The sequence below is a fragment of the Lissotriton vulgaris genome, chromosome 1_1 (genome assembly GCF_964263255.1).
Source record: "Lissotriton vulgaris chromosome 1_1, aLisVul1.2, whole genome shotgun sequence".
Taxonomy (NCBI): Eukaryota; Metazoa; Chordata; class Amphibia; order Caudata; family Salamandridae; genus Lissotriton; species Lissotriton vulgaris.
Genome location: NC_141685.1, coordinates 924,932,056 through 924,949,262, shown reverse-complemented (window position 1 = coordinate 924,949,262; position 17,207 = coordinate 924,932,056). Strand labels below are relative to the sequence as shown.

General features: G+C 45.1%; 1 protein-coding gene across 1 annotated transcript in view; it reads left to right on the top strand.

Moving 5' to 3' along the window:
• The window catches only part of MAST1 (microtubule associated serine/threonine kinase 1), a 237,263-nt gene that overhangs the window by 127,390 nt on the left and 92,666 nt on the right, over nucleotides 1-17,207 (top strand). Inside the window, exon 15 of the mRNA XM_086959098.1 lies at nucleotides 5,613-5,714. Within this exon, the coding sequence (XP_086815224.1) occupies nucleotides 5,613-5,714 (102 nt within the window). The remainder of the gene's footprint in view (nucleotides 1-5,612; nucleotides 5,715-17,207) is intronic.

The window sequence follows — 17,207 nt, the reverse complement described above, 5'->3', positions numbered from 1 at the left end:
CGATTCCCTAATTGCAATTGCAAAATAAGGAATCGCAAACTTTGCGATTCCTTATTTTTCACCAGTTTTGCTTCATACATTCCATTTAGCAAATTTGCAATCGCAAAGGCAGAAATTCTGCGAATTTCGGCCTTTGCGATTGCGAATTTGCATGATACATATAGCCCTGTATGTTTTAAGAGTGGGAATCTGGACCTGACAAGCATGATCGTTTGCCTTTGGCATCTATTTGCAACACCATTGAACAGAAAATGGTCATTCTTCACCAGTCCGCAATGACATGCTGGATTGAGGACCATTAAAAAGAAAATGTCAGTTCTTTGGCAGCAGGCAGTGGCATCCCAGGTCGAGGAGAAATGCATTTTTGATTATATAGTACTTTTGCTTATGCCTTTCCATCATTTCACTCTCATTCTGAAAGCCCTCAGCAAGGCCAAAAAAGACCCCTGTAAGCTAATCCTCATAGCCCCTGCGCAGGGCCAGCAGTATTAGCTCACTAGTTATTTCCACCTCTCAGAGGTTCAACTGGTACCACCGGGAGCACAGCACATGTCACTATCCAGACATGGCATCCAAATTCTCCATTACAACTTGGCCTCCCTGCATTTGTAGCTCCTAAACAACCTGGAATTATCTCACTTAGATATTGCTCTGGACTCCTCTCTAATTCTTCCCATGAAACTTGATGAATGCCAGCATGTCTCTAAAGTAGCCTCTCAGTGCTCTGGTACTGAGCCAATTACTAATTAACAGGAGAAAACAGCAGTTAGAGTTTGTTGAGGGAACCCATATGATTTGACATTTTTCTTAAATATCTTATCGCCAGTGTTGAGGTGTGCGGCACGTTGAAGATAATCTCCTTACTTCTTTTATCTTCTCCTGCTCTGACATCCCATGAGTGTCCATGGACAGTCAACAGAGCTTGTGCGTTTCCTTGGTATACCTTAGGCATGCCCATACTCTTGCGGTCTGCAGATTAGCCACGTGGTCTACTCTTGATGGATACTGGAATCATTTATATATTCTTCCAGTTCAATATGGCTGTAGTGATTGTTTCCTTCTATTCGCATAAACAGTCACCCCATTTTCCGTCCAATATGATCAGTAACCTTTTTCCACAAATTGGGACTCTGACAGTGCACAACCAAGCAATGAGGAAAGTTTATATCTCAAAGTAACTGTGTAAATTGTTATGCACAGACATATTTGCTTTATCTGTATCCATTACCCATACCTGATTAGCACAGGCTTATAGGAACCACAGTTTAATTTGGTAAATAGTACTCTTTCAATCTTCCCTATTTAAAAAGAAAATTCTCATGAAGAAGAATGAATCACAAAAAGTGGTCCCCAACAGGAATTTCTTTCCGATTGTTTGCATGCTCGAGTGGTCTGTGCAATAAGCCCACCACGGACCACTCATGTTACAGGGAAAACACATTTTAATAATTTATGATCTTGATATCAAGACCCAGGCAAAGACTGTGCAGTCAATCATTCCCAATTTCATCAAGGGTTCAGTCCCCTGCCCTCCCTCTTACAGCGCTGAATGACATAGACACTGTTAAATGCGTACATAATCTCTTATGTACTGACAGATCACAAAGACAACAGTGTTTCACAGCTCATAAGGAGCTACCCAAAGGCCAGAAGCATGCTTAGATTTCATTATCCATGGAGAACACGTCCTGCCAATTGAGTAGTTTGAAACCTGCTGTCACTATTCAGCAAAATACAACTTTCTGATAGATACTTCTAACCACTGATTCCCTACCTTGTGAATACCGATTGAACTTGTGGTGGTAGTGGAGTCAGGGAATGAACATGATAGATGACTGTCTTCATGGTGGGGTATTCTGCAGACCTCCGTCTGAATATGAGGCAGAACATTCTGAAGTGAGAGCAATGTAAGCAGAGATACATGGTAGGTCTTTCTCTGAAGAGGGCAGAATGAGCAAGTAGCAAGTGGTCCTCCTGAAGCAGTTGCGGTGTAGGTGGCATGCTTTCAGGGGTGGAAATGAAGGGCAGGATGTAACTGTGTTGCATAATTTGAAGCACCCTCTGTCCAGTTTGATGCTCTCCCGCCCGTGGAGGTAAACGTTTATCCAGCCTCCAACCGAATAAGAGTGCGCCGCTGAGAGCATACTAAAGTGGTTTTGCAACAGTGATGGAGAGGGATGGGGGATTGGGTGCCTGGTTTCAGACCTCTGCTTCGAAAAGACTTCCAAAGTCTTCAAAGGGGCGAAATTGTTGGAGAAACTAATACATTGGCGGTGCTGGGCCGTGGGAACGTGCTGTTGCTATGCTCTCCTTAAAGTGGTCTGGGGCTGAGTCCTCCTAGTAATATAAAAGACTTGTGCAGTCAAAAGGCCTATCTACCCGCAATAGCCAGGCATCACCCGATAATCCAGTGGAACAAATCTAAGCGTTTTGCAGAAGCAACACACTGGTGCCTCCTGCCCTGCCCAAGCAGCCGGTGGTGTCCAGGCCATACCAGATCACGTAATCAGCGAAATCGCTGTGCCTGTCCATCCTGATTTAGGTCCTGAAGGATTTGCCTGAAGAACTTTAGGCACTGCAGACAAGACATCGGCCACCAGGTCCAACAACACTTGCAAATAATGCCAAAGGAAGCAACTTGAGTTTTCGTACCTGAGGGCAAGGCTGGCAGATGAAAACTTATGTTTGCCAAAAACCTTCCAGACGTTTTGACTCCCTGTCTGGCAGGGTGGTCAGAAATGCATTGGGATTTGGTCTGCTGGTAGAGGCTTGAACTACAGGGCTCTCATGTGTTGGGTGCGGTAGCAGGATAGATGGGTCTCCTTGAGCTCACCTGTGTCTTTTGGCTATTTGATGAATTAATGGAGGACAACATCTTGGCTTTGCCGAGGGGCCAATCAGTGGGTCTGTCAATGCCTCACTGAAAGGAAGGAGGGGTTCCTGCTAGGTCTGCCCTGGTTGTAGAAACTTTCTAAAGACATTTGTTTTGTTTTTCACTGATGGAAGTTGTTAGTCCAGTACTTCTGCTGCTCTCTTGATATCCATTGCAAAGGAGGCAGAGTCTTTAGTGAAAGGGCCCAGATGAGAGTTCAGACCATTGTCTGGTGATGTATCTAGGCAGCTGGCCTCTTGTAAATCCAGAAATAGATTCTCAACATTAGATACCTCGGAGCTGTCATCACCATTATCGTTTTGTGGACTATATCTGTAGTGTAAGGGAAGCATATCATAATCCAGGTGAGGTTAAACTGTATCCGAGAGGATGCAACTTCAAACAAGGTCATAGTAGATTTGTGTTCATGTCTGAAAGGACTATTAGCTCCCCTCACGGCATTGGTGGCATTGCTTCCTATATCGTTGCATGCAGGACTGGTGTCAGTCTTGGGGTCATATGTGGTGTTATTGCAGTCATTCACACTGTTTTTTTGCACCCCACACTTCACTACCTGCTCCACTGTAACCCAGGTGTTGAAGCACACCCAAGTGACGCTAGGCCACTTGGGTGGGCCCCGATGATGAAGCAAGTCACCACTAGGTGGTGAGTGAGGGGTTTACTAACAAAGGAACAGTGTTTCCTTGTCAGGAAAAGAGCCTTCTCTTCTCTCATCGGGTGGTACTCCTCCAGCTGTTTGTAATAATTCCTTGATCAGGGGATCAGGAGTATTCCCCGTCCAGCCCCTTTGGACGAAATTCCTTACTCTCTATTTTGGTTATAGATTGCAGTCATTGGCCCAGGAGTTGGGGAAGGCCACAAAATGAGGTCGAGAGGCGCAATTAGCATCTGGGGACAGATCTGACAGTGGTAGCCCGACTGGAGGCTTCTTTGTATATATATGGGGCACAAAGGCATGCCAGTGGGATCATGTGGACTCTGTTGCGTTGTCACTGATGGATCACAGCTCGGGTTGGATCTGGATTGATTATGAAACATAAAACCAAAACCGCGACAAACCCTAATGTCCATGTGACTTCTCATGCTGTGACTGGTGGGAATAAGGGGAGCTATGTTTGTACTTCTTATGCTTCTTTTTTCTTGGACTTACCTGATGACTTTGAATGTGACAATGACCTCTCTCAAAACGGCCTCGGAAGCGAGAACACATCTGTGTCCTTGACTAGGAATCCGAGTCTTCCTACGATGCTCTGCAACATAAAGAATGACCTTGCAATTCCTGATCGCTTTCGGATTCATCTAATCAGACTCGCACACAACTTCAAGTTCAAGTTGCCAGAGGCATACCTTTTGAGGGTCAGTCTTAGACATCTATTTGTGGAGGTACTCGTAGGATTTAAACCATGTTGTTTTTGGGGGATACATATCCCTTGCACAGTGGAAGAATATAGAAAAAGTTTTCTGTCAGGTGACAGAAAGGAGGGACAAGATTCTGATTTGTGTTGGAAGGCACCTAAAGAAAGGGACTGATGTTGATGCAAAGATTTGGTGTTATGTTCTGACCTTGATGTCACTTCTGGGATGGAACGAACCTCACACAGAGCTGCATGACACCACCGACCAGTGCACAAAGGAATTGCTGAAGAAAAGATCTTAGGATCCAACCTGGCTCCTGGGGGTATTCACGAGTTGAGGAATCTGGTGTTATATTCAATTTCACCAAAAAGAGCATTAACAAAGGTGAGTAACTTTGTCATTCTACCCCTTTCAGAAAAGTACCTACTCTGAATCCCCCTACTTACATGGCTCCTACTTCAGAATGTTCTGCTTCATATTTAGGCTGAGATCTGTAGAAAACCCCTGTATCAAGACAATCATCCTTCATGTTCATTCCCTGAGTCCACTATTCTTCTAGTTGATTGCTTCTCTGCCTTATGCTGATTGTGCAAGTGGGTGAATTGGTCATAGACATCCCAAAGAAGCATTTGCCTAGCTTTCTTAACTATGACGAAAAACGAAAGTACTTTTCAAAGATTTACGCACACTTTTTTTAGCTTTTTTTCAGCGTTCTGAGTTGTGCCTATCCGTGTCTGGTGCTCATTTGATTGAAACATGGGTGGGTGCCTTGACAGCTAACCACGAGGCTTTCTGTTCATGAGGTAGCAAATCTCACCATTCCTATGTGCAAGATTCTTTTTATGATTGATTCATAAATACCTAGTCCATATACATTAGGATGTTAATGTCTGCAGTGTTCTCCTCAGATCCTCCCTCTGAGCTTTGCGGTCACTATTCCAAGTTGTTCTCCACCTCACATCGAGCCCTACCACAGATGTTTTGTACCAAGCTGCTTGGCCCTTCACTGACCCATCGTACAGGCCAGTATCAAACTCGAGACCCACACCTCATTTGTCTGGGAAACTCTTTGGGCACCTAAGCTCTCATAAGGATCATGAGATGTCAGGAAACTGTCAGACTCCGATAACCCAAGTACCGCTGTCAGTGTGCTCCTCATGTGGATCCTACGTATGTCGCCCTCTTAGAACTGCAGAAAACACTTTAGAATATCTACAAATCCTTGCTTTAACAATGCCAACACAAGCAAAGTCTCAATTAATGTGCAAAGCCTTTATTAATGTGTGTGTGCTGATAATTGCCTCAGTCTGACTTTAGAGCTGTATTAGTGCCCTCTGAGGTTCTTTCTTTTCTCCACCCACAGATGTGATCCTTTGGCCGGATGGAGACGAGGCCCTTCCTGGAGATGCTCAGCACCTCATCGCATGCCTGCTGCAGACAGACCCTCTACTTAGACTTGGTGCAGGTGAGAAAAACAGAGGTGATGTGTCAATCTGTGATATAGATGCCACTTAAAATCCTGGCCTCTCCCCTTAGTGCCTACTGACACTTTTTCACTTTTTCTATTTGCCTATCTTTGATACGTGTTACCCTTCTTTACCTATACTTTCCTCTCCACACACTTTTGACTTTGTCTGACGTTTTCTGTATCCCCCGCTTCTCTTCTTTTACTTCGTTCTCTTTCCACTTTGTTTATCTTGGCCATCTTTTGCCATCCTTGCTCTTCTCTGTTCTTTCTCTCACACATTTTCACCACATTTTCCCCAATCATGCCTTACTCTCCCTTCATCCTTTCCTGAAACATTCCTTTATTTTCTCATTGTGTCACACTCTCATTCACTCTCTCTCTTGCTCCACTTCTCTGTCAGACCCTGTGTGGTCGAACTGTTTGGCTTACTCTAGGAGTTTGACACAAACTAATAATACTCAGAAAAGATCACTTGCCATTAAGTGCCACATCTTTAAAAGAGTAACTTCTTTGTAGGTCTTCATGTACACAGTAAAATGTACAAACACCAGGAACATAAATGACCCTTTTCAGTCCAGGACACAACCCCAAACAGTTTTATTGTACTTGCTAAGTTAGGCATTATTGATTAAAATAAGTCCAGAAGACTGATTTATCATGAGGGAAAAGATCATGAGTTCTCAGCCTTGATCACAATTCTTTGGTTCTCAGTCCGCTCGCAGTAGGAACAATTTGGAATTTGGCGGATTCAGAGAATATCCCAAAAAGAGGCAGATGATGCCCTCTCTGGTAGACTCATAGTTGGCTGCCCAGTTTAGAGGTGAACGATCCCAGGTTTCCAGAGGTCCTTGACTGGCACCACTTCTGGCACTCTGACATAGATCAATATTGGTCAAAAGGTATGCCTTATTTAAGGCGGTCCTTCCAATAGACATTTTTTCTGTTCAGGACCATGAGGGAAAGCCTTCCAATTTTGAACAGAAATGATCCCAACGTGCAGTGAGAAAACTTCTAGCATGTCATCACCATTGATTTTTGTTTTCTTAAAAACAAAAACAAAAACAACGTTTCTCTTTGGGAGTTTATAGAGGAGACGTACAAACATAGACCTGCTCAGGAAAGTTATCGCCTGCAGAGTAATTTCCACATTGATGACTACACAGTATACTTTAGTAATCCCCACAAGTCAGACAGAAATATCTAACTATGTCTGGAGGTCCTTCACCAGAGGAGTGGAAGCTTTTGCCTCTTCTGATCTGGCAGGCTGCTGGGCCTCTTGCTAGGCTCTAAATGAGTGTGTATGGCATTGCTTACAATCCCTAGTCAATATAGTAAAGGTACCTGAAACAGTGTATCAGGGATACTATAATATGTTTGCTCTTTGTTCTAGTTTTTTGATTGGCTTTTGTTTCAAGGGGGGACAACTCAGTGAGTTTGACGTAAGGTAGCCGAGAACATGGCAACAGTGCTTTAAGGTCCTGAAGCCCTGTAGCCCAAAGGTGTACTGTGATTCCCACATGCAGAAAAATGACGGGTGCCAAAGACCAGGCCATAATTTAAACTTCTTGGGGCTTATTCACAAACTGCATTTTTCAGTGTGTTTAGTACTACTACTGAAGTACTACAGGGTACTATTCACAAACCTGCATGGGTAAATCTCCACTACCAACTCTCCTATCTTTTCCAAAGGAAGATCCACACTTATGTACATTTAGGGCCTGATTCACAAAGATAAACTTAGACTTTTGGTCTAAACTTAGACCAAACGTTGAAATTTACTTCCAGTAAAGTTAGACTTTAGGTCTAAACTTATACTTCAGGTCTAAACTTTTGGTCTAAGTTTACCTTTGTGAATCGGTCCCTCACTACTTAGTAGTAAATGTGGGAGAGACCACTGGGAGTGGCCAGAAAAGGGGCATACTTACTTCTAAATGGGAGGGGTTTAGGAGATGTAAAAAGGGTTTAGGAGAGCTTAGGAAAGGACAGACACCCGCCCACAAAAGAGTGGGTGTCTGGTGGTGCTGTAGCATTGTTTATTTTGTTTTACATTTTAAATAAAAATATACAGTTTATTTACATAATAATTAACATACAAATATTCATACTAACCTTTTTTCCAGTTAAATAAACTGTTTTACCTCTCCCTGTACATAACCATAGAGACACTCAACAGCTGGGTTGAGATATCCCTATGGTAAAGTATAAGGGAAATAAAAAAATGTTTTGAACATTATAACAAATTATCGAAAATATATATTTATTTTTAATATTAATGTAAATTAATCTTGTATATTTTTAATGTAGAACAACTGAAAAAAATGCTATATAACTATTAAATCTTAATTTGGAATTAAATCTTTATATCTGATAGATGCTTGTTGCCAAAGATTCCTTACCTTAGATTAATCCCAGGTGTCAGGTTGGATCCAGAGATTTTTTGTGAACAGTTCCTTTGCACTCGCGCGTTAGGTGGCGTAGTTTGACTCCGGTTTGCGTTATCTGTACTGGAAATGACATGTGCGGTTCCTTAATAGGCACCACCCCAGCACACTGACATCACTTCTTTTCTTTCAGGCACCAGTCAGTGCAGAGCCGGAGAAGAGCTACTCCCAGACTTTTTTGACTGACCTTTTTTCAACTTTTTAGCAAGATTTCTTCGAGACATGTTTCCTGGTGCATTGAGGAAGTCAATTAGGAAAGCTGGTTTCAAGCTATATGGTGCCTGTCACCTACAGATGTTGGTGGCGGACCCACATTTGGTGTGCTTATGATACTTGGATAATGACCACGACACCAAGCTCTGCGTTGATTGCCACACCATGTGCCCCAAGGCCTTGAGGGATCAGTCTCTCAAGTTCTTCACTGCTCGATGCGCAATACCACAATGCTTATGATGCCGGTCGACAGAAAGGCCCCGAGACCGTTTGCAGAGCCTCTCCATGCACTCTGCGTCGTCGCAGTTCAGGTCGTTGGGGAAGTCGGGGAAGTTGTACAGACAGAAAAAGAGCCAGAAGTTAAATAGATATTCACTAGGCCATGTCTATTGAAGTTATCTTACAGGATGAGGGAGTGTCGGCACTTATGGCCTATCTCTGTGGTGGAGCCTGCGCCTTGACCCTCTCTGCACTTTCCAGACTTTCCAGGAGTTAAAGCAACCCAGACCAATTATGTGAATTTTTTGAGGCCACCCAAATATGAAGTGCATGGGCTTTTAAAATGTCCAAGGTCAGTGTCTATATACAAACTTTGTGCATTTAGTGGACATAGACTGACTTTTTTTCTGGGTTTCTGTCTCCCCTTCCCATGCAGGTATTAAGTCACATTAGGGGTCGAAACGTCAATATTGTTTCCCTTGGGTATTGATTAATAATAATTCCACATGTTGCAATGCTATATGCATATGTTATCTGCTTGTAAATATTTCTAACTAGTGACTTTTTATTGTGTTTCTTGAGTGTATCCTTTGTATTTATTCACGCACTGGAGCACTGCGTCACCTGCACTTACGTTAGTTGTTGTATCATTATCTGCATATATATTGAAGAACAATTCAAAAATCAACCGCAGAAACCTTTGTCAGCAAGTTGTGATCATTATTTTATTTTTTGTGTAAAATTCTACCAAAGTGTGTACTTACCACATTGTTTTCCCTAATAACTCTGTAAGCACTTGCTTCTCCAGACAGATACAGGAGTGTGGCATATTTCAGAAAAGAGTCCCACAGTGTACTCTGTTTTTATTCCTATGATAGGCTTGGATTGGGAGATGAATGCGCCATTCCCATCATCATATTCAACTCCGACACAGAGTCGGACACTTTTTGTTTGACATCGGTGCCTATGATAGGCTTGGATTGGGAGATGAATGCGCCATTCCCATCATCATATTCAACTCCGACACAGAGTCGGAGACTTTTTGTTTGACATCGGTGGCAACGGAGGGCAGAATCCCCATGACTGAGCCAGTGCCTTATTCCTATGAGAGGCCTGGATTGGGAGACAAATGCAAGGGCTCTAACTAGCCTTATGGATACCATTAAGAAGAACCTATGGACAACCAGTACGAGGATCTGGCGGATGCCAATAGACTGGACACCTCCCCAGACACTGGCCTGGTCTCTTCCCCTGCCGTGGCTAATGAGGAGGGTGCCTCATTCACAATGGTGGTGCGGAGATGGCTGAGGTCCTAGAACTTACACCAACCTTAGTGGCAGTCAAGGCAAACATCTTGATGGAGGTGCTTCAGCTGGGAGTTGCCCCTAGTGAACCTTTACTCCCATTCAATGAAGCCCTTACTGATCTCCTACTCGGGCCGGGTCCAAGTCTATCGCAAATGGACAATTGGCCGCTGCCATCTCCCTGGGCCTCCCAAGGGGAACCCATATTACTCACCTGACACCCCACCCCAGTGAGCTTGGTGGTGGTGGCCTCCACCTTCAAAGTTAACCCTGGTACATTCTGTCAGGGTCCCCACAAGGCTTACCTCTGCTTGTGAAGAGGATTCCGCAGAGACGACAGGAGCTACTGCCCCTGTACCCACCTGACCTCGTACGGAACCACGCACCCGGCTGGGATGAGGTGAAACCAGGGACAGGAGCAAGGATGTGATGTGAGAGAGGAGGCCATGGACAGACAGGAGAGTGATGTACCCTGAAGGAAGACAAAGAGACCCATTAGACAGGAACCCTCTTCCCTCCTTCTTCCTATGTACACCCCTAGACACGTATTCAGGAAGGCCAACTGCCCTGGTACTCACCAAGACTGGTAAACACCTGGCTGTAAACGAAAATAGGTTGCTCCTTGTGAAAGGCAGGACCAGCAAGGCAAGAGGACAGGGGCAGTGTACTGCTAGGAATCCTTTAAACGTGCTCAGTACAGCAAAGTTATGCTCCCAACCACGCTGCTGCGTGCTTCTCACATGCACTAAAACACAAGTGCTAATAATAACGCTCCTGCGTGTGTATTACATAACCAAAACCAAAGCGCCATAGCGTGTTGAGGAAAGTTCAAACAAAAAACACTCCAGCGTAGGCAAACTCAAAAAGGAAAGAAAAGAGCTCCTGCGCGGTGGGCCAAATGTACACAAAACAGCGCTCCAGCGCAATTGCAGCAAAGACAGAATTGTCGTCTGAACACAGTACATACCCTCCCTAGACGGCAATGAGCAGGATACCTAAATGTTGCATCAGCGCGGAGCTCCGAAACTGCTTCTCGGCGAAAAGCGGTGATACAAATAAGCGAAGGAGATAAGCGTCCGTCTTATCTCGAGGACCTGGAAACATGAAGAATCCGAAGCAGTGACCCGGCGGAACTACGCAGGGTTTATGCGTGTCCCCCGGATGTGCTCCGCTGTTGAGGCTGAAGGTTCGACAACTAGACCGGTCTGAGGCACAAAAAGCGGAAGTGAGAATTTATCGTGTCTAGGGGTTACAACTGAGCGGCAATGCGCCGCATACATGACACATTCCCTACCACTCCACTGAACAGGGAAAGGATGTTCTCTTCTCCCAGCATGGCTCTGTGGTTGGTGAACACCGTTTGCCTCTTGGGCTGATGCTCCCATTCTATCTGGGACTCAGTTGCGCAATTACTGTGCATGGTCTCTGAAATGGCCATAGCCATTCTCTCTCAATCAATTGTTGATGGTGGGATGCAGCCAAGTTCACAATACAATGTAGGCTGGATACGACCAAGTCGCAGATTAGAGCGATTTCGTTGTCGGTGGCCCTTAGGTGCCATGCCTGGCTGAGAAGAACTGGCTTATCAAGGGATGCCCAAGCCTCGCTCATGGACATGCCTTTTGATAGCTCTGTTGTTTGAAAAAAAGGAGGACTTTGCGCTCGAGCGCTTAAATGACAGCAGATTTTTGACTAGGTCATTGAGTCTCTCCATGGTCCCTTGCCAATCCCAGTCTGTCTTCCTCCCCTTTCGTGGAATGTGTGGTTCTTCCAAACACGTCTTTACATGTCCAACCACCCCGCCACAAATCCGCTCAATGTTTTTGTGTCTGAGGATGCAGTTTACCCACAGATCATGTGGGCGAGGCAGCCAGAGGCCGAGTCATTCCACCACCCCTCGGCAGTCGCAGCCTCCAAGCCCCTTTAATATGCCCTCCGACCATCATGGGCATCTAGTGGGGGGCAGGATACACCATGACCTGCACCACTGGAGGTCAATAACATCTGGCTAGTTTTGCAGCTAGTCCAAAGGAGCCACCCCTCCCCCATGCCACCTACTTGTGACAAGCTGACAGAGGACTACCTCTCCTTACTTCATCAGGAGGTATTAGATCTTTTGGCAAAGGAAGCTACAGAAAAGATGCCAGCATCAGAAGTAGGTTGTGATTATTATTCCAGTTACTTTCTGGCGCCCAAGAAGGATGGAGGACTTCTTCCTATTTTAGACTGCACCTACTTAAATGTATTCCTGGGAAAGGTAAAATTCAAAATGCTCACTCTCACACAGGTCCTGTCTGCTCTGGACCCAGGAGACTGAATTGTATTACTGGACCTTATATGATGCTTATTTTCACATCCCCTTTCTGCCTGCCCACAGGCGTTACCTCCGGTTCATTGTAGGTCAAGAGCACTTTAAGTTTGCCCTGCCCTCCTTTGGCCTTACTGGCGCTCCTTGGGTGTAAACGAAAGGGATGGTGGTGGTTGCAGCTTATCTGTGTAGGTCAGGCAGTCCAGCCTTTCTATACCTTGACAATTGGCTGTTGTCTCCCTCCTTCAGGCTACAGCAAACCTTCTGCACTCGCTGTAGTTCACTATCACACCTGACTCCCTCTCTGACACTGCCTTTTATTGGAGCTGTTATGGGCACAGTGCATTTTTGGGCCTATCCTTCTGACCGGCGAGTCCAGGATATTCAGGCTATGATACCAATGTTTCAGTCTCTATCCTTGATTTGGGTGAGACTGGCCCTGAGGGTGTTGGGCCTCATGGCTTCCTGTACCCTTCTTGCACCACTTGCATGCCTGTTGGCATATGAGAGCTCTGCAGTGGAACCTGCAGTTCCAGGGGCCCCAGCCTATGGGGACTCTCTCTAACATGGTCCAGATCTCAGAGGGAACTGCAAAAGATCTGTAGTGGTGACTGATGAACTGCGATTGGGTTAATGGCAGACCCCTCTTCCTTCCCCAACCAGATCTGACAGTAGTGACAGATGCGTCACTCCTCCTGTGATGGGGCAGCCATCTGGGAGAGGCGGAGATCAGAGGCCTCTGGTCTCCAGCAGAATCCAGACTCCACATCAACCTGTTGGAGCTCTGGGCTATCCGGCTGGTAGTAAAAGTCTTTCTACCCTCCATCAAGGGAAGGTTAGTACAGGTGTTCATGAACAATACCACTGCCATGTGGTACTGCAACGTACAGGCCGGCATTGACCTTTTTGTTCAGAGGACCTGTGTCTCTGGACATAGCAGTAATAGCAGAGTGTATCCCTGGTGGTTCAACATCTGGCAGGCTCTCTGAACACGAGAGCGAACAAACTCAGCTGAAGATGCCTTGCGAATCATGAATGACATCTCCATTCAGAGGTGTTGCAAGGTCTCTTTCAGCCTTGGTTATATTTGTTTGCCACCAGTGAGAATGCGCAATGTCAGCAGTTCTGTGCACTGTAGTTTCCATGGTGGCTCTCGCTCGGAGATGCTTTTAATATCTTGTGGGTCTCAGGCCTCCTGTTTATCTTTCCACCCATTCCGCTCCTGACCAGAGTTCTCAAGAAGATCAGGTATGACCGGGCCCAAGTCATCCTTGTGGCTCCAGACTGGGCATGGAGAGTCTGGTATCCCGAGCTGTTGAGCATGACCATCGGTCCACCAATCAGGCTGCCCCTTATGGAGGATTGTCTATCGCCGCAGAAGTGGAGGATTCTTCACTGAACCTGTCAACGCTCCGCCTTCTTGCATGGAGATTGAGCAGTGACAGTTGACAGCTTTAATCCTTTTTCCTGAAATCTGCAATGTTATTCTGGAAGCCAGGGGGTCCCTCCACCAAAATGGTTATGCCTGCCATTGGGTCAAGTTTGTGGCATGGTGTTCAGAGAAACCATTTGAACCTCTTTCTGCCCCCCTTTCTCACGTTCTTCTGTTTGTTCTTTCCCTTGCCCAGCAGGGCTCTGCTCTGGGCACTGTTAAGGGATATATTTCTGCTATATCTGCCTTTCTACTGTTGCCTCACCAACCTTCCCTCTTCCGATCCCCTATTATACATAGGTTTTTGAAATATTTGCATCATATGTTTCCTCCTCCCTTCATTATGCCTCAGTGCGACCTTAATCTGGTCCTGATGTTCCTGATGTGTACTCTAGCTAAGCCTTACACAATTGTCCTCTAAGGCTCCTAACCATCCAGACGGCCTGCCTGGAGGGTCAGTGAGCTGCAGGCCTTTTCATCCCGGCCTCCTTACCTGAACAACTACCTAGACAAACTGGTACTCTGTACGAGGACTTCCTTTCTTCCGAAAGTGGTCACTCCATTTCAAGTACACCAAAGCATCAATCTACCTAATATTTATACTCTGCCTCATCACTCCCAGGAAGAGAAGTGACTTCACTGTCTGGACCCAAAAAGAGTGTTGTCGTTCTATCTTGACTACGTGCGAGAGTTTTGGGTGGACAACCAACTCTTCGTGTGGTATGTCAGAGCGAAGAAATGGAAAGGTTGCCCAAAAACAGACCATCTCCCAATGGATCGTGCTCTGTATGAAGATCTGCTAGGCACTGGCTAAAAAGCAACCCCCCTGAGGGTTTGCATGCTCATTCCACCAGAGCTAAAGCAGCAACCGCTGCATTAGCTTGTGGAGATCCAGTCTTGGACATCTGCTAGATGGCAACCTCGGCTTCCCTGCACATGTTTACCAAAGTCAAAGTCAAAGTTAGTTTATTTGTGTTGGTACTCAACAGAGGACCACAAAAAGAAAATTTTACATTTTACATTTAAGAAAAAAGAAAAATTCAATTTTTGTCAATACAAAGGTAAAAACGATTTAAAAAAATTGTACAGTTTGTTACAGACAAATTCATTCGGGGGCTGTTTACACAGAGATATAAGTTCTCTTACCATTGTGATTCTACAAGATCGATAGATAGGATCCAAGAATCTAGTACGGGCTAGGGTTACTTTCAGGTTTGGGCATACAAATAAAATATGCTCTAAAGTCTGGTCGCCCCCTGCGCACAGTGTACATATTGGAGATCCTCCCGGAGTCCATTTTGAGGTATATGTTGATACGGGTAGGATGCCCAAGCGAAGCATAGCAATTGCCCTCCTTGCGCCATGAGTCAGAGTAAACCCGACATAGGACCGGCTTTGTTTATAGTCTATTGAGTCGACAAAGGGTTTATAAGTGACTAGTTTGTTGCAGTGCACATGTTTACCAAACACTAATGGCCTGACAGTCAGGTTCCTAGGGTTGGGAATTTTGCCAGTTTGGTCCTGCAGGACTGCCTAGTTTGAAATTGGTCCGCAGACTCACCACTGGGGAGATATTGCTTAGGTATCTATTCTAAGGTAAGGCATCATCGGCTAAAAATCTCTATCAGATAAACCAGTTACTTACCTGAGGTAATGCCTTATCTGGTAGAGGCTCTATCTAGTCGCAGATTCCTTACCGACCCACCCAACCTCCCCGCTCTGCGAACGGATTTCTAGGTTCAGGGCTTTCCCCTTTCAGTGCCCCAGTATTCCACACCAGTGATGAGTGAGCTTTGTGGCTCAGGGCTCTGTCGTGGAAAGTTGCGAAAAGTAACTGACATCAGCATGTTGGGGTTGCACCTATAGAGGCACTGTGCACGTCACTTCCGTAACAAATTACGCCACTTGGCGCCAAACAATGACACCTACGGGCGCGCAGGGGTTCTGATCAAGAAATATTTGCAGATCCAGTCTGATGCCTGGCGATAATACTAAGGTAAGGAATCTGCTGCTAGATAGAGTGTGCACCAGAAAAGGTGTTACCGAAGGTAAGTAACTTCTTCTTTAGTGTTGGTAAATTCCCTAACAATTTTAAAGAATTCCAGAGTGGAGGATTTTCTGACCAAAATGCAATTCACATAACAGTTTGAACTACCCAGTTTCAGTTGTGCTCTATAGTTTTTAATTCCTTGCTTATACTTATTTTTCTCGTCTAGAAAATATCTTTTACACCACTTCTCTCCAATGCTTTAAAGTCACTCTTAACCTCTACCAGATCCTTAGCGTACCATGGAGCAGAGGGAGATCTAAGGTGAGCCACTACTGTGCCAAGAAGGGCAACTACATCAAAGGAAGGCACTACCTATGCATTAAAATTTATATTTCTTTCTAAAAATAATCTTTAAAACTGAGAGAACATTCAACAAGCATAGCTCTAACTTTGACAGAAGAAATAATAACCACTTTCCTCCTTGATTTCAGTGTTTTTTCAGTCGCTGAAACTTTGCACTGTTGTAATAGCTATAGTTTTGAGAGCAGTCCCTATATTGTTAACATGAACGTGTTTTCAAAATAAATAAAAAATGACAAAGAAGGGATTATTGTGTTCGTAGCATAAGTAGCTGTAGATACACAAGCTCTGCATAACCCTGCCATTTAGTGTTGGGCCTGGATGTTTGCAAAATGTTTTTCATCGAAGCGGTTGGAGCTCTAAGACCTGTTGTGACTCTACCCTTGGTCCACAGTGCACAAATACGTAGGCTCTACCACAGATTGTTTTCTTCCACCACTGGGCTCAGTTGTTTGAGAATGCAGCTTTGGTCCAAAGCGTTCTTGTCCAGAGTCTTCAGTGCCAACCACCCGTACTTCGATTCCTGCGACAGGAAAAAAAAACACTGTGCCTCTTGAGAGTTTGTGCTGCAACACCCTAGATTTCTTCTCTAATGGACACTGTCTTCCACTCTACCATGTACCGCTCCTTAAAAGCTTCAGCCTTTGACAAAACCACGATCCATCTTAGGTTGCATTTTGGAGAAGGCCGCTAACTTAGGGCATGGGTATGGAAAATACATTCTCTCACCCCTAGGATTAATGTCAAGTACCCCTAGAGGAGCCAGCATGGCATCTGTACTTTGTATTTCACCAACTCACAACAAAACCTCTTGTGAAGCTTGCTGAGCCTTTCTCTGCAAGAATTCTCTCAGGTACTGAAGCGAATGGCAGTGGGCTTGTCACAGGATACAGCAATAAGGTTCTCACAAGATTCCCAACATCTTTGGACCCGAAGACCAATTCGGTGGCGAAGAGGAACAGGCCAGCCTATCTGCTTGTTGAGGGTAAAATCATTAGCAGCGCTAACATCAGATGCGCCCTAGATGTAACTGACCCTTCCACCATGGAAATCAACATTCTCCTTCTCTGGTCTGCCTGGCTTAGATTCTCGGAATTCCGACATGAGTAGCAAAAGCACCTTTTTAATGTCCCTTTATGATTGCGACCATATGTTTGGCTCCTGGATAAAGCTGATGTTCGAGAAAATCAAAAGGAACAATTATAGCGGAAAGTCCAAGCCTC